This window comes from Rhincodon typus, chromosome 8, assembly GCF_021869965.1.
Source record: "Rhincodon typus isolate 14 chromosome 8, sRhiTyp1.1, whole genome shotgun sequence".
Taxonomy (NCBI): Eukaryota; Metazoa; Chordata; class Chondrichthyes; order Orectolobiformes; family Rhincodontidae; genus Rhincodon; species Rhincodon typus.
Genome location: NC_063339.1, coordinates 77,635,064 through 77,656,052, shown reverse-complemented (window position 1 = coordinate 77,656,052; position 20,989 = coordinate 77,635,064). Strand labels below are relative to the sequence as shown.

The window sequence follows — 20,989 nt, the reverse complement described above, 5'->3', positions numbered from 1 at the left end:
GTTCCTCCAGCTCGACACTTTGAAAATTTTTGCATCACCAGACTGGGGTCCAATGCAAGTCAGTGAAAACAATGGCAGAAACAAACAAACAGTCTTCAGCTGACAGGAAATGTTAAGGAAGCTGCTTTTATTACCATTTACAAGTTCTTAAAAGTCACCTTACCAAGGAAAGGAAAATTAGAATTATACCTTGCCAAGGACAAGATAATCAAATTATTGTCACACAAAACTTACAGGCAGCACGGTGGCTCAGTGGTTAGCACCGCTGCCTCACACTGCCAGGGAGCCAGGTTCAATTCCACTCTCCGGCCACTGTCTGTGTGGAGTTTGCACATTCTCCCTGTGTCCGCGTGGGTTTCTCCCCACAGTCCAAAGATGTGCAGGTTAGATGGATTGGCCATGCTAAATTGCCCACAGTGTCCAGGGATGTGTAGATGAGGTGAGGTATAGGGCGATGGGTCTGGGTGGGATGCTCTGAGGGTCCGTGTGGACTTGTTGGGCCGAAGGGCCTGTTTCCACACTGTAGGGATTCTAAGATGGCTGCAGAGTAGGACGCTCTGGTCGGATCCCCTCTGCTCGCCAGGCCTTTTTCCTTTTTTCTTCTCCTCTTTGTAGCTTTTCTTTTCTTCACCATCCCGCCCTACCTGGAGAGTGGAGTTGAGGAGTGGGGTGAGCAGGGGCCAGGTCCCGCAGCGGGGAGAGTACTGAATGGAGACCAGCACGTGGAGGCAGTGTGGCCTTGTGCTCTGGGGCCTGAGGGCACGGACGAGTAATTAAGTATTTACGGTCACTTATTATCATTCTGGACTTCTTCATTGTTTCATGCTAATCTATATTCTTTTCTACTCTGTATCAACACTATTTTTTAACCTGTAAGATTTGTATCTAGGTACTTGTACCTAAGTTGGCGCCATTAAAGGCAGCCATTGTAAAAAAAAACTTTTCACTGTACTTCTGTACTGGAGTACATGTGGCAATTAAGGACATTCTATTCTATTCTAATAGTAAATAGGCATTAGACGATGTTGAAATGTGAGTTGTCACACATTAGAGTGCAAAACATGTTTTATAAAGTAGGTATAAGAACTTTGAGCTCAACAGCTGTAATGTTTTTGAAGTTTTCCTATGGAACCCGAGAGGCATTGCATAAGATGCTCCTGCTAAATGCAATTATTATAAATGGTAGCTTTCAGTCTCTGCTTCATTTAGTTAAACAACATCAAAAAAATATAAAAACAGAAATAAAAACCAATCTGAGTGGGCTTGGCAGTATCTGTTAATGCTGACAGTCCTTCCGGATTCAATGTTGAGTTCATTAATTTAAAGATTCTGAACAGCTCTTTCCATGTCTTTTACCAACCCCTACAACCTAGGTCCATTAGTGACATGGGTTACTTTCAGCATAGCCAACCCTTTTTCACCCATGGTTCCCACTATCACCTATTTAGCTTTTCTTCTTCCCTGGCTTATCATCATTAATCTGTTTGTATGCCTAACATTTTTCCTCTCTCTCTCCCTGGGCACCATTTCTACTTAGCCACTCACTCCTCCCCCCACTGTCATCAAGATAAATACAACATTTTCTTAGTTGCTGTCAGTTCTGAAGAATGGTCACTGGACTCAAAATGTTACCTCTTTTCGCTCCGCAGATGCTGCTAGACCCACCGAGTTTCTCCAGCAATTTCTGTTTTTGTTTGAGATTTCCAGCATACACGGAGTTCTTTAATTTATTAACATCAATAAATATTTGTTTGTGGTTTTGGGCAGTAAGATATAAGCCTATAAGGAAGAACACAGACCTATAACACACTTGCCAAGTGCTTCAGCACTTACCTGTGCCTACCTGGTGGAGATTGTTGACCTTCTTCACTTTGGTTTCCACACAAGTACAGGGTTGAGCCTAGTCAAAGAAGGAAAACAGAAAGTACATTATTTCAGAATAAAAATACGCAGGAGAAAGCAAATGTACAGGCTGTGGATTACAGGTACTGGGTTACCTATTAGATATAATTTCACTGCATGCTTGCCTTTTTGCCTCTGTTAATGTCAGGAGTCACTGTCATTTTCATCAGTGACTGGTCATCTGAATTATGTAAGGAAGCAAGTAAAGGTAAGCCAGTGCTGTACATATTCTCACTTAAGTGAACAACAATCTCATCCGTACCACGATCAGTAAGCTACACATGGTCAGTAATGAACAATTGCATCCAGAGTGAAACATAACCCAAATGAGCATATCTTTCAGGGATTCTGGAGCAGTATGGAAATTCAGCACAAATGGGAAGAGAAGCTTTTTGCATTTTTTGGTGCACAGTTTATAAGATTTTATTTAGAAACAGAATAAATTGAAGCCCAGGATTGGGAGCCCAGTATGTAACAAAAAGTGACATCACAGAGTCATAAAGATGCACAGCACAGAAACAGACCCTTCGGTCCAACTCGACCACGTCAACCAGATATCCTAAACTTATCTAGTCCCATTTGCCAGCTTTTGGCCCATATCGCTCTAAACTCTTCCAATTAATATACCCCACCCAGATGCCTTTTGAATGTTGCTATTGTACAAGCCTCCACCACCTCCTCTGGCAGCTCATTCCATGCATGCACCACGCTGTGTGCAAAAAATGTTGCCCCTAGGGTCCCTTTTAAATCTTTCCCCTCTCTACTTAAAACCTATGCCCTGTAGTTTTGGACTCCCCTACCTTGGGGAAAAGGCCTTGATTATACATCCTATTCATTTATAAACCTGTAAGATCACCCCTCCAACACTCCAGGGAAAATAGCCCCAGCCTATTCAGCCTCTCACTATGGCACAAACCCTCCAACCCTGGCAACATCCTTGTAAATCTTTTCTGAATCCTTTCAAGTTTCGCAACATCTTTCCTATTACAGGGAGACTAGAATTAAATGCAGTATTCCAAAAGTGGCCTAACCAATGTCCTGTACAGCTGCAACATGACCTCCCAACTCCTATACTCAATGCACTGACCAATAAAGGCAAGCGTACAATATGCCTCCTTCACTACACTGTCTATCTCAGACTCCACTTTCAAGGAACTGGAAAACTACAAGTTCATTGGTTGATAATAGCTGCTAATTTGTCTATTATAAATTACTTTCAGAATAACGGTAAATAGGAGAAACAATTTAAAGATTAAAAACTAAAAGTCCAGTTGGAAGTTTTTTTTAAAAAAAATTAAGAACTACGTAAATATAATAGAGATGTCAGGCCAAGCAATATGTTGTATCTGCATGATATGGGAGCCAGTGGACACCATTGTGGTTCATCGTGACCATATATGAAGCAAACACTGCAACACATCAGGGAGTGGGAGAGCTACTTGGATGTTGCGTTTCAGGAGGCAGTCACACTCCTTAGATTAACTACCTGAGCCACCAGCAAACTAACACAGGGTCAACACGATTAAAGAGGTAAACCCGTGGTTCAAAGATTGGAGTGGGAGAAATGTGTTTACATTTATAGGACACTGGCACTAGTACAGACGAAGCGGCGGGGAGCTGTTCCGAAGGGATCACAATCCTGGTTAATAGTATAACTGGGGTTCAAAGAAACAGTAGTTACTCCGTGAGAAAAGATATGAATCAAACAATTGGAGCATATATATATAAAATAAAAAGAGTACAGCATAATTATGGGTGACTTTAATCTTCATGTCGACTGGGTTAATCAAATTTGAAAGGGTAATTACAACAACAAATTCAAAGTGTATTAGGGATAGTTGCCTGGAGCAATATGCAATGGAGCAAATCAGGGATCAGGCTATCGTGTGGAAAGAAGTTCCAAAGACTCTCAATTCTTTCAAAGAGGAAATTCCATCTCTATTTTAAATTGGTATCCCTTTATTCTGAGACTATGCACTCTGGTACTATACTTTCCCATGAGGGTAAACATCTCCTCAGCATTTGCCCAGTCAGGCCCTTTAAGAATCGTATGGGTCTCAATGAGATCACCCCTCATTCTTCTAACCTCCAGTGAGTAGCATCCCAATCTGTTTAGTGTTTGCTCATAATACAAACCCTCTACATTAGGGATCATCCTCGTGAACATTCTATGAATTGCCTCCAATGAATTGATATCTTATATAAAGAGATCAAAACTGCTCACAGTACTCCAGATGTGGTCTCACCAGCACCTTGGACAGTTGTAGTAAGACTTCCCTACTCTTATACGCCAACCCCTTTGATGGAGAATGAGGCAGTTTTAATAAATAACCTCAGAGTAAAATATCCCTTAGAAAGTGGTGATAATACAATATAAATTAACATTCAGTGAAAAACATGGGTCAGAAACAACTGTATCTAAATAAAGTTTAAGACTAAAGTGGACTGGGCAGATAGATTAACAGGAATGACAGTTACAAGCAGTAGCAGACATTTTTGATAGTAATTCATGACTCTCAACAAAAATACACCCCAGTAAGGAAGAAAGATTCTGAGTGGGATAAACCAACCATGGTTAACCAAGGAAGTTAGAACAGTATTAAGTTGAAAGAAAACGCACATAAAAAGGAGGCCAAAGTCAGTGATAGCCCCTTGAAGACTGGGATAAACTTAGAATCCAGCAAAGGAGGACTAAAAAGATGATCAAGGCAGAGAAAATAAATTTCTAGGGCAGGGGTGGGGAACCTTTTTACACTGGAAGGCTGCATGCTGAGAATTTAACATTTAACAACAAAATGCCATATTTTTGTCAACTTATTTACTAATTTTAATTAAAGCTTGCTATTATATGAGGACTTTAAACAAAATAAAAATTCAGCAAAGACACATTTATTTGTTTGGCAAAGTTAACAATAGAACTAATAATAAGTGAAAAACTTATTCAATGACTTTTCTCGTGATTGCTTATTGCGAGATAGGAATCGGATATTTGGTTCCAACATTTTTGACTGTAGCTATAATTGGTCCTCCAGGTGAATATCTGTCATCTGAGATCTCAAGTATGTTTTAAATTTGTGTCACATATGAAAATATTGATTCATAACAGTAGGTTGTGAGCAAACAAGACCGCATTCAACAAGCATGTTGACATAGACGTGGGTATTCAACGGCATTTTTCCATATTTCAGTGGGATCCTTCTTAGTGTCAAATAGAGACTTCAGAATATTATCTTCTGAGAGCTCAATCAGTTCCATCTGTAAGTCATCAGGTGCTTTGGAGACATCAACCAGGTGTGGTTGAAAAGCTAGTTTCAGTGTGAGATCACGTGTCTCAAAATCTGCAAATCTTTCACTGTATTCTTCAATCAGGGAGTCTAGAACAACTGTGTATTTTTTCACGTCGCATTTCTTTAATGATTTGCTTGTATCCTGTTCATTAATTATCTTTGCCAGTTTAGGAAAGTGTTCAGCTGGAAGTTCCGATCAGGTAAGGAGAGTTTTGAAAAAGGTCAGCTTTTTCCGAAATATCTGGATTTTTAGCTGCATATCCCATATAGATTTAGTTTTACCTTGCAAAACAAAAATCAGATCATTTTGTTTTGACATTATATAACACAAAAATGCAGCATTTCTTCTTTTGACAATTCACATGGTTCATTCAGTTCCCCAAAAAAAAAAATCTTGATTTGTTTTTGCAAAGAAAGAAGCTTACAAGTATTTGTCCTTGTGACAACCAGCGTACTTTAAAATGATATGGCAAATCCACACTGAATGTTTCATCATCAGGCTGAAGCATGTTGCGAAATTGACAATGCCATAATGCATTTGCTCAAATGTAGTTTACAATACCAATAATTTTATTTAATGTGGCACTTAAAATAGTAGATTTGGCACAGAGATTCTGTTGATGCAAAAGACAATGAAAGGAAATCAAAGTATCTGGATCTGGCAATCTTTCACGTGTTCCTCTCATGGAAGGTGCACTGTCTGTGCCTACACTTACTAAATTACATAAATTCAGTTTCGCTTCATGGCATTTTTCTTTGATGAAACTAAAGATGTCAATTCCATGAGTCATTGCCGTAAGGGTACCCAAAGCCAGTAACTCCTTGTGGCAATGAAAGTCCGCAGTTATAACACGAGTAAAAAATAACACCTGTGCTGAGTCAGTAATGTCAGTGGATTCATCCAAGGCGATCGAATAATAAATGTCTTTACTTTGGCATATTGTATGAAGTTGTTCTGTTCCATTGAGGGCTCATTCATGTTGCTGATCAGTCATGGTCCCTTCTTGAAAGAGGTAGTTGTTTGTACTTATTAATCTTAACTGAATCTAAACATCCTACAACTTCGACAATGTATTCCTTTATGATTTCCACATCGCTAAATTGCTTATCTCTTCTTCCAAGTACTTTATAAGTTACTTCAGTGATGTCAGTCCGTTGTCCTGAAATTGTTTTAAATACTTGCTGCTGCTGCTTTTGATTTTTCATTTTCTTAAGTGCAGACTTTCAGAGTTCTCCTTCCAGTTTAGCATATTTGTGGTCCTTATGAGTTGCGTAATGCTGGTATGCATTTCTTCAATGTTGCAATTATGGCGTTACCGAGCAAACACATCGTTGTATCTTTCACAGCAACTACATAAAATTGCAATTCCCATTCGTCATTGAATACTCTGTTCTCTTCCTTTAATGTTCTTAGTTTTTGACATGACTGGGTTACCAGTAAAAATTTTTAAAATAGTACACAGATCTAGAAGGGCGGATTTAGTATTTGCAGACAAATAGGCAAAAGGTCGCAACTAGTACCCCAAAAGGCCGCAGACTCTCCGTCCCTGTTCTAGGGCAAACTAGCAAGGAATATAAAAACTGACAATAACAGCTTTTTCAAAATGGCACAGGAGTTGATATTTGATATCAGTTTTTGATGTGAAAGCTACTGGAACATCACATTAATACTAAAGAATACAGGGGAGGAGGTACGCATCATCATGATCTTTAGAGAGGTAGTATTAAACAAACTAATGGGGCTAAAGGCAGATACGATGGCTTGCATATTAGGATCCTAAAACATGCAGCTACAGAGATGGTGGATGCATTGGTTGTAATTTTCCAAAAGTCATTGGATTCTGGAGAAGTGCCAGTGGATTGGAAAACTGCTAATAACAGGGATAACACAGTGTGGAGCTGGAGGAACACAGCTGTCCAGGCAGCATCAGAGGAGCAGGAAAGGTGACGTTTCGGGTTGGGACCCTCTGAAGAGGGTCCTGAACCAAAACGTCAGCTTTCCTGCTCCTCTGATGCTGCCTGGCCTGCTATATTCCTCCAGCTCCACACTGTGTTATCTTAGACTCCAGCATCGGCAGTTCTTACTATCTCTGCTAATAATAACACCCCTGTTCAAAAGGAGGGAAGAAGGTGATAACTACAGACCAATTAGCCTAACATCTATGGTTGGGAAAGTATTGAAATCAATTAAGGAAATAATAGCAGAACATTTGGAAATAATAATCTAATCAAAGTGGAGTGAGCATGGCTTCCATGAAAGGAAAATCATGCTTGAATAATTTGAGAGATTTTCAACCGGAATGGACAGAGGGAAACCAGTAGATGAATCTCCAGAAGACATTCAACAAGGTACCTCACAAAAGATTTAGGTCATAAGATAAGAACTCATGGTGTTAGAGGTAGTGTATTGGCAAGGATAGGGAACCGGCTAATGAGAAGGATTCAGTGAGTGGGCTTTAAGGATTCTTTTTCAAGTTGGCAATCAGTACTGGCACCACAACTGTTTACAATACATATTAAAGGCATGGAGGAAGGAACTGAATGTACTGTAGCTAAATTTGTAGACAATACCAAACTAAGTGGAAAAGCAGGCTGTGGAGGGGGATACAAACAGTGTAGAGAGATATTGATAGCTTAAGTAAATGGACGGAAAGTTGGTTAACGGAGTACAATGTGGGAAAATATGAAGTTCCTCATTTTGGGAGGGACAACAAGACAAAAGAATTACAGCATTATTTAAACGGAGAAAAGCTGCAGAAAGCTGCAACACTTGGGGGTACTTGTGCACAAAACATAAAGCTAGCACACAGGTAAACAGGAAGGTTATGGAATGTTGGGTCTTATTTCAAAGGGGTAGGGGGGGGAGGTGGAGTAAAAGAGTGGAAATGTCTTACTACAACTATACAAGGTGTTGGTGAGACCACATCTGGAGTACTGTGAGCAGTTTTGATCCCCTTATGTAAAAATATCATTTCATTGGAGGCAGTTCACAGAATGTTCACAAGGATGATCCCTAATGTAGAGGGATTGTATTATGAGCAAACACTATACAGATTGGGATGCTACTCATTGTAGGTTTGAAGAACTGGGGGTGATCTCATTGAGACATATAGGATTCTTAAAGGGCCTGACAGGGTAAATGCTGAGGAGATGTTTACCCTCATGGGGGTATAGTACCAGAGTGCATAGTCTCAGAATAAAGTGGTGCGAATGTAAAATAGGAAATTCCTCTCTGACAGGGTTGAGTGTCTTTGGAACTCCTTGCCACATGAGCTGTGGGGGCAGCATCCTTAGATAGAGAGATTCTTCATCAGTCCAGGAAAATTAAGTATTATGGGAAAAATGCAGGAAAGTGGACACAAGGCATGTTGGATCATCCATGATCCTATTGAAGAGTGGAACAGGTTTGAGGGGACAAATTGCTTGCTTCTACTCCTATTTCTTATGGTCTTAAAGACACGTCAACAAAAAAATGTAATTAATTAAAGCTCTTAATTGCAGATTTTTATTGAATTCAAATTCTGAGATCTGCAGTTGCAGGATTCAAACCTGGGTCTCCAGAACATCAGCTGGGTCTCTGGATTAATAATCCAGTGATAATACCACTCAGCCAAGAATGTAACTTTTAAATGTAATTTTACTAATGCAGAACGGTCTTTATGATGGTAACAGTACACCCTGTCATACTGGCTTCCCATTTTGAATATAAAAAGGTACTCTAACCCTCAAGTTCATCTTCATACCACGTTTGGTGCAAATGCTACTCCTTCATCAAATTAGCCATTCCCCCAGCAAAATAAGTCAACTGTGTTCTTTAAACCACCATTACATGTCATACCCTTAAGTACAGAACAAAGGTGCCAGGTTTTAGCTCTATTTGGGTGCAACCACCTGTTCCAATTTCTCACAAACTGCTTTTAATACAACTGAGCAAAGGAAAGGGGCAAAAATCAGAATTGATTCCTGAGCTATACCACTACTGTGATTTGGTCTGTGATCCAAATACATCAGAAGAAAATGGGGCTAAAAAGTAAAAGAATTAACCTCCAACATTTAGTACAGTTTCCGACTCCCATTCTTTCATAAGAAACAACATCATTTGTAATCAGTGAACAGATATGTGCTGATTTCAACTAAATCAAGCAACTTAAAAGCATAACTCACCACAAGCACGCCATTAGTGAGGATTTCAACAGGAGGATCGTTGCTGTAAAAGGAACATGCTGATATTATTATAGTGGTGAATGAAGGATCATATAATAAAAGATCCACGACAGAGTTTTCTGTACAGCAATATTCACTCACAAATACCAGTGATTCCTCACTACATCAGGATCGAACATTGCTGAGTGAAGTCAATAATAGAAAGATGTAAAATGAAACAATAAAAAGGGGAGGTGAAATAAAATCGTGCTTTTAACGTGCCCCTCCCTCTAGTTAGTTTTAAAGGACCTTTTAACAGGCCTGTTTATCTCTGGTTTGTGCATGGTGTGAAATGTAAAAGCAGGAATAGACCATGAAGCTGCTCGAGTCAATCTGCCACTGGAGGACATGTGGAGGTGCTGGTGTTGGACTGGGGTGGACAAAGTCTGAAGTCACACACACCAGATTATAGTTCAACAGGTTTATTTGAAATCACAAGCTTTCAGAGTGTAGCCCCTTCATCAGGTGAACTGGAGGTCATTGTCTGTGAACTACTATCATGCATCTGCCCTTACTTCATACCCTTTAGTGTCTTATGTCAACAAAACTCTTTCTCAGATTTAAAACTAACAACTGATATAGCATCTTTAGCTGTTTATTGAAGTTAATTTGAAACTTTTACCACCCTTTGCATGTTAAAACTTTCACTTCCCAAAGTTCTGGCTTTAACTTTTATGGAATGGCCTTTGTCTGAGTTTTCTCATTCAGTGGAATTAGTTTCTCTCTATAAACCCATCCATTCACTTTTATATCATGGTTTCCTGATCAACGTGCATCTTAGTCTTCTAAATTCCAGGCAATAGATCCTTCAATTGTGTAATCGCTCTTTTGTGGATTTTGGACTCTAGTGAACTCTGTAATACTACAAGCTACAGAAAATGAGGGGTTAATAATCGCAAACAGAGTATTGTTTGTGCTTGATAAGAAACATAGCAAAAAAGCTACAGTGTTAGGACACCAGTTGAAACTTACAGCTGGATGGATATTTGTTGGACCTCAATGGAATGTAGAGTTAATCAAATGTACCAGAAGTCATTGAATATTGGGTTGTCAATCACTGGTTGGCTCCCTGAGCAATCAACAAAGTACAGACCAAGATGAAAATATAAACACTGAAATAAAGATAAGTGATAGCGAGAACCAACACTCATTGAAGGAGCCATGGGTCAGGGATCCAGCGAGAAACAGCCCTGAAGCTGAGACTGTTCACCTCAAGTTAGTATTCTTTACAGGTTATAAAGTACTTGTATTTTGTTATGTACTCATTAATATTACAACAAAATACATTTAAACCTTGGTCATTTATTTGCTATGCGTATTTTGTTACAAAATACAGTGAAGAGTGTTGTATAGTGTTGCCACTCTCCGGCACCAACTTAAAACATGGAAAAAGAAACATAGAATATAAAAGGCAGAAAAATGAAGAAGCAGTGTTTTTAAGTCCTCCTTGTTAAGTGCTGTCATGGGCCATGGGCCTGATGGCCAGGCATGAATCCCCTTCACCATGCTGCCAGAATGGAAGTTACCGGTCTTCGGTGCCATCTCACCTCCACTGATTCTTTATTCTTTATTCGTTCACGGGATGAGGCTGTTGCTGGCTAGGTAACATTTATTGCCCATCGGCCAGTTGAGAGTCAACCACATTGCTGTGGGTCTGGAGTCACATGTAGGCCAGGCCAGGTAAGGACGGCAGTTTCCTTCCCTAAAGGACATTACTGAACCAAACAGGTTTTTCCCGACAATCGGCAATGGATTCACGGTCATCATTAGATTCTTAATTCCAGATATTTATCGAATTCAACTTCCACCATCTGCCATGGCGGGATTTGAACTGGTTCACCGATGTCCTTGCCACTGTGAGTCCTCGATGGACCTCGCCGATGCAGCCGCTGCCGATGCCGCCGGAAATTGTATAGGGCCCAAACTCGCCTCTGCCACCACCTTCTCGAATCTGCGGCGGACGTGAATGCTGCCGGGAAACACAAACTTGCCTCCGCCGCAGGGGCCGTGAGTCAGCACTGGGATTGCCTCAACAATGCAGAAGCCACCAGGAACCCAAACTCGCCTTTGCTGTCACCGGCAGGCCTACCCGCTGACGCCAATGCTGTCGCCGCGAACGACCTCTTCAACACGTTGCGAGTTAGAAATAATAAAAGGGAAGAGAGAAAAAAAGGAGGAAACGAAAAGAAAAGCAGGCAGAGCGGATGAGAAGCCCTACTCCACTGCCATCCTACCGGAAGCTGTAACCTCTTAGATGGACAAATTAAGGATCAGAGCTAAGGGCAGCACTTTCTGTCCACCAGGTGGGACTTAGTTATAGTAGCTGAGAATAGGTTTTGCTAAATTTGAACTTAAAAACCACAAGCTGGGATAGCCATTGATTACGGGTGAATTGCTATAAAAGGACTTAAAATGGTGGCAGAACAATCCAAGTAGGAATTACAACTGCAGAATTATGGAAATGAGAAATGGCCAAAATGGATATATGCTGTGATTAAGCAGTTTACGGACCATGGGTTCATGGGAGAACAATACTGGGAGTATTCACACATGAAGCTCAGGGAAAATGAGTGTCTAAGTTAACAAAAACTTATAGCAATACCAGGGGGAAGTGTATGGAAAAAAAAATGAGATCCAGAAATTAAAGAAGACATCTTCAAGAGGAGCAAATGAAAAAGGAAGAAAAGATCCAGAAATTAAAAGACCAGCTGGTAAGGAGAAGGAAAAATAGTGACAGAGGGAACTAAAAGCAGAGAGAAGTAACGAAATGCAAGGTTTGTATTTGAGTCAATTTCAAGTTCAGGCTGAAAAGGGTGAAAATAGTTGCATAAAGGCCAAGAAGGAAGTAGAACAAGCTAAACAACAGTTAACACAGAGCAAAAATGTAATGGTTGACAGGCTCTTTAAAAATGTTACATCATTCACAGGAGGAGGAGGAGACACACTCGCAGGTTGACCATTACGAGTGCAGAAAGGAAATTAGGAAATTGCAGTCACAACTGTTGGATCAAAGGGGTATAATGTAGAAACTTCGGAAACAGGAGCACAAGTAGGCCATTCAGCCCTTCGAGCCTGCTCCACCATTCAACAGATCATGGCTAATCATCCATCTCAGTACTCCGATCTCGATTTGTCCTCATGTTCTTTAATTCCCTTAACCCTAAGAATTCCATCTAACTCCTTCTTGAAAGCATTCAATGTTTTAGCCTCAACCGCTTTTTGTGGTAGAGAATTCCACAGGCTCACCACCTGCTGGGTGAGAAATTTCTGTGCCTCAGTTTAAAATTACACTGTTTCTCAACTGCTGTACTATTAAATCTTTCAGAATTTTCCGTATTACCAAAGTCAGGCTAACTGGGCTATTACTTCGGGTTTACCGTACACCTTTTTTTAAAAATAGTCTGTGTAATAACTTAAGAAGCCCAAATGGAAGGAATATCATTTATCAGTGAACACCAACATAGAGCATTATTTTGACATTAGCCTTGTTTCAGCCCAGGACAGACAGTTCCGATTTTTTTAAAAACCGTGGGTCTGTTTTATTTTCTAACCAACCCATTCAGAGCTGCTGGGTCTGCTTCATTTGCATGTATTTGTTTTCAATCCAGAAGTGGTCTTGCATACAGCTTCCCAAAAACCAAATCATGGTGTCACCTTTTTGTAGTTATTATCCATCAGTACAGCCAATTAGATTTTTATATGCAAAGCTCGTTACAGCAAACGCGAAGCAAAAGCGAGGGAGGGCTAGGGAATTTTTTTTATACATTAAAAGGTGAAGTGATTCTAACGAGGTCAGCCAGCTGGACATCATTGAGTATGATGCCTCCAAGACCACCCCCAGCCCCCCAAAACCCCACCCCTGAACATTGCTGCATATTCATCATCCCTCCTGAACAGTCTGTCCTCAGTAAAGGGCTCATGTTGGTTCCCCTCTGCTCCCACCTCAATGAGCTCCATGCCCGCCATGACGTAGAGCTCTTCCTCCACCGCCTCCTGTCTCCTTCTTTGATAAGACTCCCAACCATCCTCTGAGGACCGCTTCTCCTATCTCCAACCTTCCTCTTCCTCTTGGACACAAACCACGCTCTCCACTTCTTCAGAAACTTCCAGATCCCTGCCCCCCAGCTCTTCATCTTTACTATGGACGTGCAGTCCATACATCGTACACGTCCATACCCCACAATTATGGTCTGTAGACCCTCAGTTTTTTTCCCCTCTCCAACAGACTCATCCGGTCCTCCCCGCCAATACCCTCCTCCGCCTCGCCGAATTAGTCCTCACCCTCAATAACTTTTCCTTCAGTTCTTCCTACTTTCTCCAAATCCAGGCGGGGTGGACATGGGCATCCACATGGGCCCCATCTACGCCTGCATCTTTATCGGTTACGTTGAGCAGTCCCTCTTCAGAATGTACACCGGGACTGCTCCCCAACTCTTCCGCTGTTACATCAATGGCTGAGTCGGTGCTGCATCCTGCACCCAGGCTGAACTGGAGCAGTTTAATCGACTTCGCTAACAACTTCCACCCCGCCCTCAAATTCAATTGGTTTATCTCAGACACCTCCCTCTCCTTTCTTGACCTCTCAGATTCCATTTCTAGCGACAGGTTACGAACCATCTTTTACTATAAACTCCCATAGCTACCTGGACTACACCTCCTCCCACCCTGTATCCTGCAAAAACGCCATCCCGTTTGCCCAATTCCTCCACCGCTGTCGCAGCTGCTCTGATAAGGAGACGTTCCACTCCCAAATATCCCGGATGTGCTCCTATTTCAAACAAAGTTCTTTTCCCCCCACTGTCATTCAGACAGCCCTCTACCGCCTCCTTCATTTCCTGCTCAATAGCTGTAAACTCGAGCCCCCAAAACATAAAAAGATAGGGTCCCCCTTGTCCTCACTTTCCACTTAACCATCCTCAGTATCCATCGTATCATCCTCAAACACTTCCACCAACTCCAATTAGACCCCACCACCAGGAACATCTTCCACTCCCCACCCCTCTTTGCCCTCCACAAGGACTATTCCCTTCACCACTCCTTAGTTTGTGCCGTACTCCACACTCCCCACCAACCACTCCAACCACCCCACCCCCCAAAACCCCAGCGGAAGCCCTGTAACCAGAAAAGATGCAACACCTGCCCACACACCACCTCCCTCACCTCCATTCAGGGCCCTAAACAGTCTTTCCAGACTGTTTCACCTGCATGTCCTCCAACTTAGTCTATTGGATCTAGTGCTCCTGATGTGGTCGTCTCTACATCGGTGAGACCAAACGTAGACCAAGTGGCTGTTTCACCAAGCACCTTTGCCTGGCCCAAAACAGCCAGCTTAACCTCATGGTCGTCACCCATTTCAACTCCCCCTCCCACGTATCTATTCTCGGCCTCCTCCAGTGTCGCAGTGCATCAGATCGCAAATTTGAGGAACAACACTTTATCTTCTGCCTGGGCACCCTACAGCCCGGGGCGACTCAACATTGAGTTCTCTTATTTCAAATAACTTTCCCACCCAGCCCCTGACTCCATTTCCAGACCTGCCTCCTCCCTTCCATACCGACCCTCCCTTCCGCTACCAACCAGATTCATCCCTCCCATCGACCAACCAGGTCATACCTACTACTAGTGTCCACCTATCACTATCATTCCGCTACCCCCCTCCCCCTCCTCTTTATCTGCAGTTCCCCCATCCCCATATCCAGTCCTGAAGAAGGATAATACCCGAAACCTGGACTTCTCCTTTCCTCCAGATGCTTAGCCTGCTGTGTTCTTCCAGTCACCGGCTTGTCTAACCTTGGATTCCAGCATCTGCAGTTTTTTGTCTGTATATAATATGAGTTTCCTGATTGGGCCTGTTAATGTGGTTCAATCAGGGAGCCTTGGCTGACATAGAAAAAGGATGAGTGTCAGACATATTGACACTCTGATACCTGATTTGAATGATGCAGTACTAAAGTCAAAGACTTACGTGTAAATAAACAGTTACCTAATTATAGATACCGGCCTCTGTGGAGTTATTTCAAAGAAGTCTGCTTTATAAATGACTCAGGGTGTTGGGTTCCATCTGTGCAGGCCACTGCCTCTTACCAAAGGAACTCATATCTAATGAGTTCCACAGGAGATTAATTAGTGATTTCCATGAATTTAGTAGGGATTATTCAAATGACGTTACTTTAGCTAACCTCCAATGGATAGGAACGGTTCAATATCTACAGAACCTTGAAAGATGACCATTACTATCTCTAGGGCCAGTTTCTTCAGTACTCTGGGACATAGATCATCAGGTCCTGGGGGTCCATTGGCTTTTAATTCCATCAATTTCCCCAACATCATTTTCCAAAAAAATACAGATTTCCTTCAGTTCTTCTCACTGATTAGACCCAACATTTTTGGGCAAGTGGGAATACACAGGAAAGCAATAAAGTTGACTGGGGAAATCTGGCAGATGAGGCTAGTTGGTATGGGGATTGGGAGGATCCTCTTCCTCCAGAACCAACCATACCATCTCCTCTGCATTCATCAGTGACCAGATGCATTAGTAGGTGATGCTCTACCGATGGTCCCATTCATCACACAACGGTGCACGGGGATAGGACAAAACGATGTGACCTACTCCATGCCTGAGCGAGACACAATTAGCAGATCTCCGGAACGAGATCCTGAGGTTTGATGGGATAGTAGATCCCTTTTCTACCTTTGTAGCAGATGACCAAATAAGGATTCTATATGTGTTGATGATTTGGAATCCGCTAAATCAATGGGTAATGTTTGAGAGTCCAATTGTGTTCGCTGCACTATCAGAGTCACAGAAAGGCACTGGTACCCTGTAACAGATATCAGCAATTTCTTGAATCACAGGATAAAATGGGGCAAGTCCCTACAGTGGGATTAAATAAATGCAGGCCAAGAACGGATGTACACCCACTTGCATACGCAGATCAGTCCAGCACAACTACAATGGCATCTACGATCCCAGATTAGCCCACTGTAATTTACAAGGAGTTCAGTTATCCAGATAGCTCCGAACCTTGAGATCTCACTCTAACAAGAGTAGTCAGAATTCGTGAGGTTTATGACCCTGAAGGTAATGCTCAGACTGAAGAATGGAATGGGTGCCATGGTACACAACTAGGTCATGGGAAGGAGAAATATCAATGAAATGGTTAAAAGTAAAGGAAAAAAAGAGAAAGGGAGAATTAGCACTGTACAGGCAGGCTCATGTTTAGTTTGGAGGAATTAAGGGCCTGGGAGAGGCCTTGAGATGCCACCTCCATATTTGGCTCGAGGACAATAAAAACCCATGAATAAAAGTCCTGGTGGGATGCAACAATGCAATTGTGGGAAGGGGACACTCCATACAGGAGAGTGCTGCTCCTCAACAGCAGCCAAGAGATGGCAGGGGTGGGGAATTAATGCATCCTAGATTCCCCCAACACCTTGAGGGTGCTGTGTGACCAGCAGCTCAAAATCAAAGTGGTAGTAGAGGAAGGTACTGACCTGAGCATCTCATGGCCTCCTTACAGGATGATGAAAGGAATGGTGGAGTAGAAGAATTGTGGCAAAAAGCACCATTTACCAGTGGGTTGACCAGGTTACTTAGAAGGAAGTTGCATCCAGGAGGTGATGTGGGACACTCACCAGATAACTGATAGTGTCAGGTCTCAGCAGAATAGGAGGGAGAATGTGATCTGTTTACCCAGAGGTAGCAGGTGAGATAGGAGGCCACCGTACAAAACTCTCATTGGATACCTAAAGCTCCTAACAACTCTAAATTCAGCAAGGGTGACTGGTCCCTCAGAACAAAATACTACATAGTGACTTTACAAACCACTGTCAAGTTGGAATTGAAACTAAGTCATTCCCATTTAGATGAGGTAATTTTTTGTAACGTCTCTTTAGTTGTGGACTTACCCTCATCAATGCAACATATCTTCGGAGTGTGTACAATTAGGAGAAATAGATTATCTTTTGAACTGTTGAGAGTGGGAAAATATGTACAATTTTAGGAGAAATACCGGGTATGATCCCTAAAGGGGAATATACAGAGAGAATCTGTGCAATGGCAGAATTTTGGACAAAAGCCACCAAGATGACCAGTATGCTGTTGACTGTGGCTGAATGGAAGGGAAATCTTGGTTGAAGGATAGATTCCCAGAAACAACACAAGTTTCCCAAGCAGGCAGCAGAAGAACTGTGCAAAGTGGTTGACAGTCTGTAACATCTTGTCCACCAGTAACTCTCCGACTTGGCCAGTCTACAAACCAGATGGATCATGGCGTTTGACAATCCACTGTCCAGAATGCAAAGTCACATTTCTGACTGTCTCAACTGTGGCCACTAGCCCCAGAACAATGATGAAACAGCGCCTCAATCGAAATGATTTACTACTCGTCATTAGCAATGGATTCTGGTCAATATCACTGCACTGGGAATGTCAGTACAAGTTTGCCTGCACCCTCGAGAGGCAGCAATGCACTTGGACAAGCCTTCCCCAAGGTTTGTAGAACTCTCCATCTATTTTTCACCTGAGATTGGCACAAGGATCGAGTCCTTTTTCTAGGCCTGGATGCCTAGGCTAGTACAAGGATGATCTTCTGCAATAGACAGAAATTCAAGTGAATATTTGATCTGTTGGACAAACTCTTTTGCCTTCTTAAGAATATAGGAATGGAAATCAACTCCTAAAAAGCCCAGACAATGAAAAATAGTGTCACTTACTTAGTGGTAACACAGGGAAAACATGAGAAAGAACACAACTGTAACCAAACAATGCTTGATCTAGCTCAAGCCCACAATCCTAAAACTTTGAGATCACTTTTGGGAATACTAATGGCTTTGAAAGTGACATCTCTGCATGAGCTTCTAAAGAAGAATACAGAATAGGAATGGACACCCAAATGCACCTCTGTGGTCTCAGAATTAAAACAAGCATTGGCCACAATCCCAACATTGCAGGGCCTTGATCCATGCTCTCAAAGTACCAACTAATAATACCTTGCATACAGAAGTCATACTAACTGTATCTTGTGGTCTTTAAACCCTGTAGAATGCAGTCTTACAATCTGCAAAAAGACATCTTTTTGAGCTATCCAACATTTTGTGTATGCAATTGGTTTCAATTCTGTCCCTATTTTGACCAAACAGACGCTCATCCAGTTGCCACTAGATGGCAATGTCAGGCAAAATTTGAAAGCTCGATGGACCCTAATTTTACAGGTCAAGAGATCTCAGTTGACAAGACTAAATCCATCTGCTCATTACTCATTCTGCTGCAAACCTCGATTATCACAGAGAAACATGTGAATGTCAGATAATGACATCAAAAGCTCCACGGGACCTTTTCTGTCAAAGCAACAGGGGGAGATGCATGGGACAAAAATCAGAAAAAAAGAGTGTTGAAAAATTTTGTTCACAATCCTCTACAGTGGAGAAGGGCATCAGACTAATGGGGAATTCTTACAGAGAACAAACAAGGGCATATAGCAGAAGATATTGTTTTAAAATTACCCTTCAGCACAACTGCACAGGCATTTGTGGTAACCCATCCTGACTGGTGTCTCCCACCAGTAGACATACATTCTGACAGTATGCAACAGTCAAACCAAATTTTTGCCCCTTTGGAAAGCAACAGGTTTTGCTTCAGCAGTTGGAAAACCTCTGCCACCTGCACAACTAGAGAATGCCCAACTGAGATACCAGGTGGAAATCTAAGGTACAGAGTGACAAACAACTGGTAATGACGGAGGGTAAATGCATGGTACCAGTACATGACAGAAGTCAAATAATTTATCAGTCCCATTATATGCAAGGACATCAGGGAGTGAAGCGACAGTAAACAGAACAAAGGAATTTTGCTGGTGGCCCGATGTGAGAAGACATGAAACACTACGTGGAAAACTGTTTGATGTGTGCTCGAAGTAATGCAGATCAGTATGCTTAGAAAAGAGAATTGAAGCATACGAGACTAATGAATACGCCCTGGTCCAAGTCAAGCAGATTTGGATTTTTTATCCCAAAAAATATGCTGGGCTAAATAGCTATAGTGGACAAACCTAGCCTTTCAGTCAACAAAGTGATGTTAGACACCGAGAAACTGGGTTGTCATCATGTCAATTGAAAATGCTTGGAACTCAAAATCACATAGTAACACCAACACCATGTTATGTCAGGTGTTTCAGGACAGAACGGACTTGAGGCACAGAAATTTGCAGCAGAGGGTTCACCAAATTTTGGGAAAATTATTGTGTTAGTGAAACAGGAAATCCAGAAATTAAACCTGGAAGATCTTCAGGGCCTGGTGATGAAATCTTGAATTATGAGGAAGGGTGTGTTAGATCTAAAAAGAAAACGTGGACTCAGAAAAGACCTAAAACAGGGAATGTTAAGATATGTTTGAGTCACAAAGAAGGGGAAAAAAATCAGATTCAGTAAAGAGCTATGATAAGAATAGCTGCTATCTTGTTAGTTACAGATGAATAAGCATGGGACAACAATTGTTGTAATGGTTGAGAATGGTAGCAGGCTGCTACCCGGTTTGTGACAGGAAAGGTGAAAATGAACTGACAATGGAAGTGGTGACAGTGCATGTTACTTTAAGGAAAAGATTAGAATTGAACATAGAAAACAAATGTAAAGCAACATATTTTCTGGTGAAGAGATAGTAGGAACTGCAGATGCTGGAGAATCCGAGACAACAAGGTGCAAGGCTGGATGAACACAGCAGGCCAAGCAGCATCATAGGAGCAGAGAGGCTGACGTTTCGGGCCTAGACCCTTCATCAGAAAAGGGGGAGGGGAAGGGGGTTTTGAAATAAATAGGGAGAGAGTGGGAGGCGGATAGAAGAGGGATGGAGGAGAGGATAGATGGAGAAGAAACAAACAGGTCGAAGAGGCGGGGATGGGGCCAGGAAAGGTGAGTGTAGGTAGGGAGTTAGGAAGGGGATAGGTCAGTCCAGGGAGGACGGACAGGTCAAGGGGGCGGGATGAGGTAGGTCGGTAGGAGATGGAGGTGCGGCTTGAGGTGGGAGGAGGGGATAGGTGGGAGGAAGAACAGGTTAGGGAGGCAGGGACGAGCTGGACTGGTTTTGGGATGCGGTGGGGGGAGGGGAGATTTTGAAACTTGTGAAATCCACATTGATACCATTGGGCTGCAGGGTTCCCAAGCGGAATATGAGTTGCTGTTCCTGCAACCTTCGGGTGGCATCGTTGTGGCACTGCAGGAGGCCCAGGATGGACATGTCGTCTGAGGAATGGGAGGGGGAGTTGAAATGGTTTCACCTGCACATCTGCCAATGTGGTATACTGCATCCGCTGTACCCGGTGTGGCTTCCTCTACATCGGGGAAACCAAGCGGAGACTCGGGGACCGCTTTGCAGAACACCTACGCTCGGTTCGCAACAAACAACTGCACCTCCCAGTCACGAACCATTTCAACTCCCCCTCCCATTCCTCAGACGACATGTCCATCCTGGGCCTCCTGCAGTGCCACAACGATGCCACCCGAAGGTTGCAGGAACAGCAACTCATATTCCGCTTGGGAACCCTGCAGCCCAATGGTATCAATGTGGATTTCACAAGTTTCAAAATCTCCCCTCCCCCCAC

The 20,989-nt window shown here is 42.4% G+C and overlaps 1 protein-coding gene across 1 annotated transcript in view; it reads right to left on the bottom strand.

The window, feature by feature from the left end:
• Positions 1-20,989, bottom strand: part of LOC125483793 (cytosolic phospholipase A2 zeta-like) — a 96,437-nt gene that overhangs the window by 51,843 nt on the left and 23,605 nt on the right. Inside the window, exons 7-8 of the mRNA XM_048600477.1 lie at positions 9,354-9,396; positions 1,834-1,900 (exon numbers count right to left, since the gene is read on the bottom strand). Coding sequence (XP_048456434.1) covers positions 1,834-1,900; positions 9,354-9,396 — 110 coding nt within the window. The remainder of the gene's footprint in view (positions 1-1,833; positions 1,901-9,353; positions 9,397-20,989) is intronic.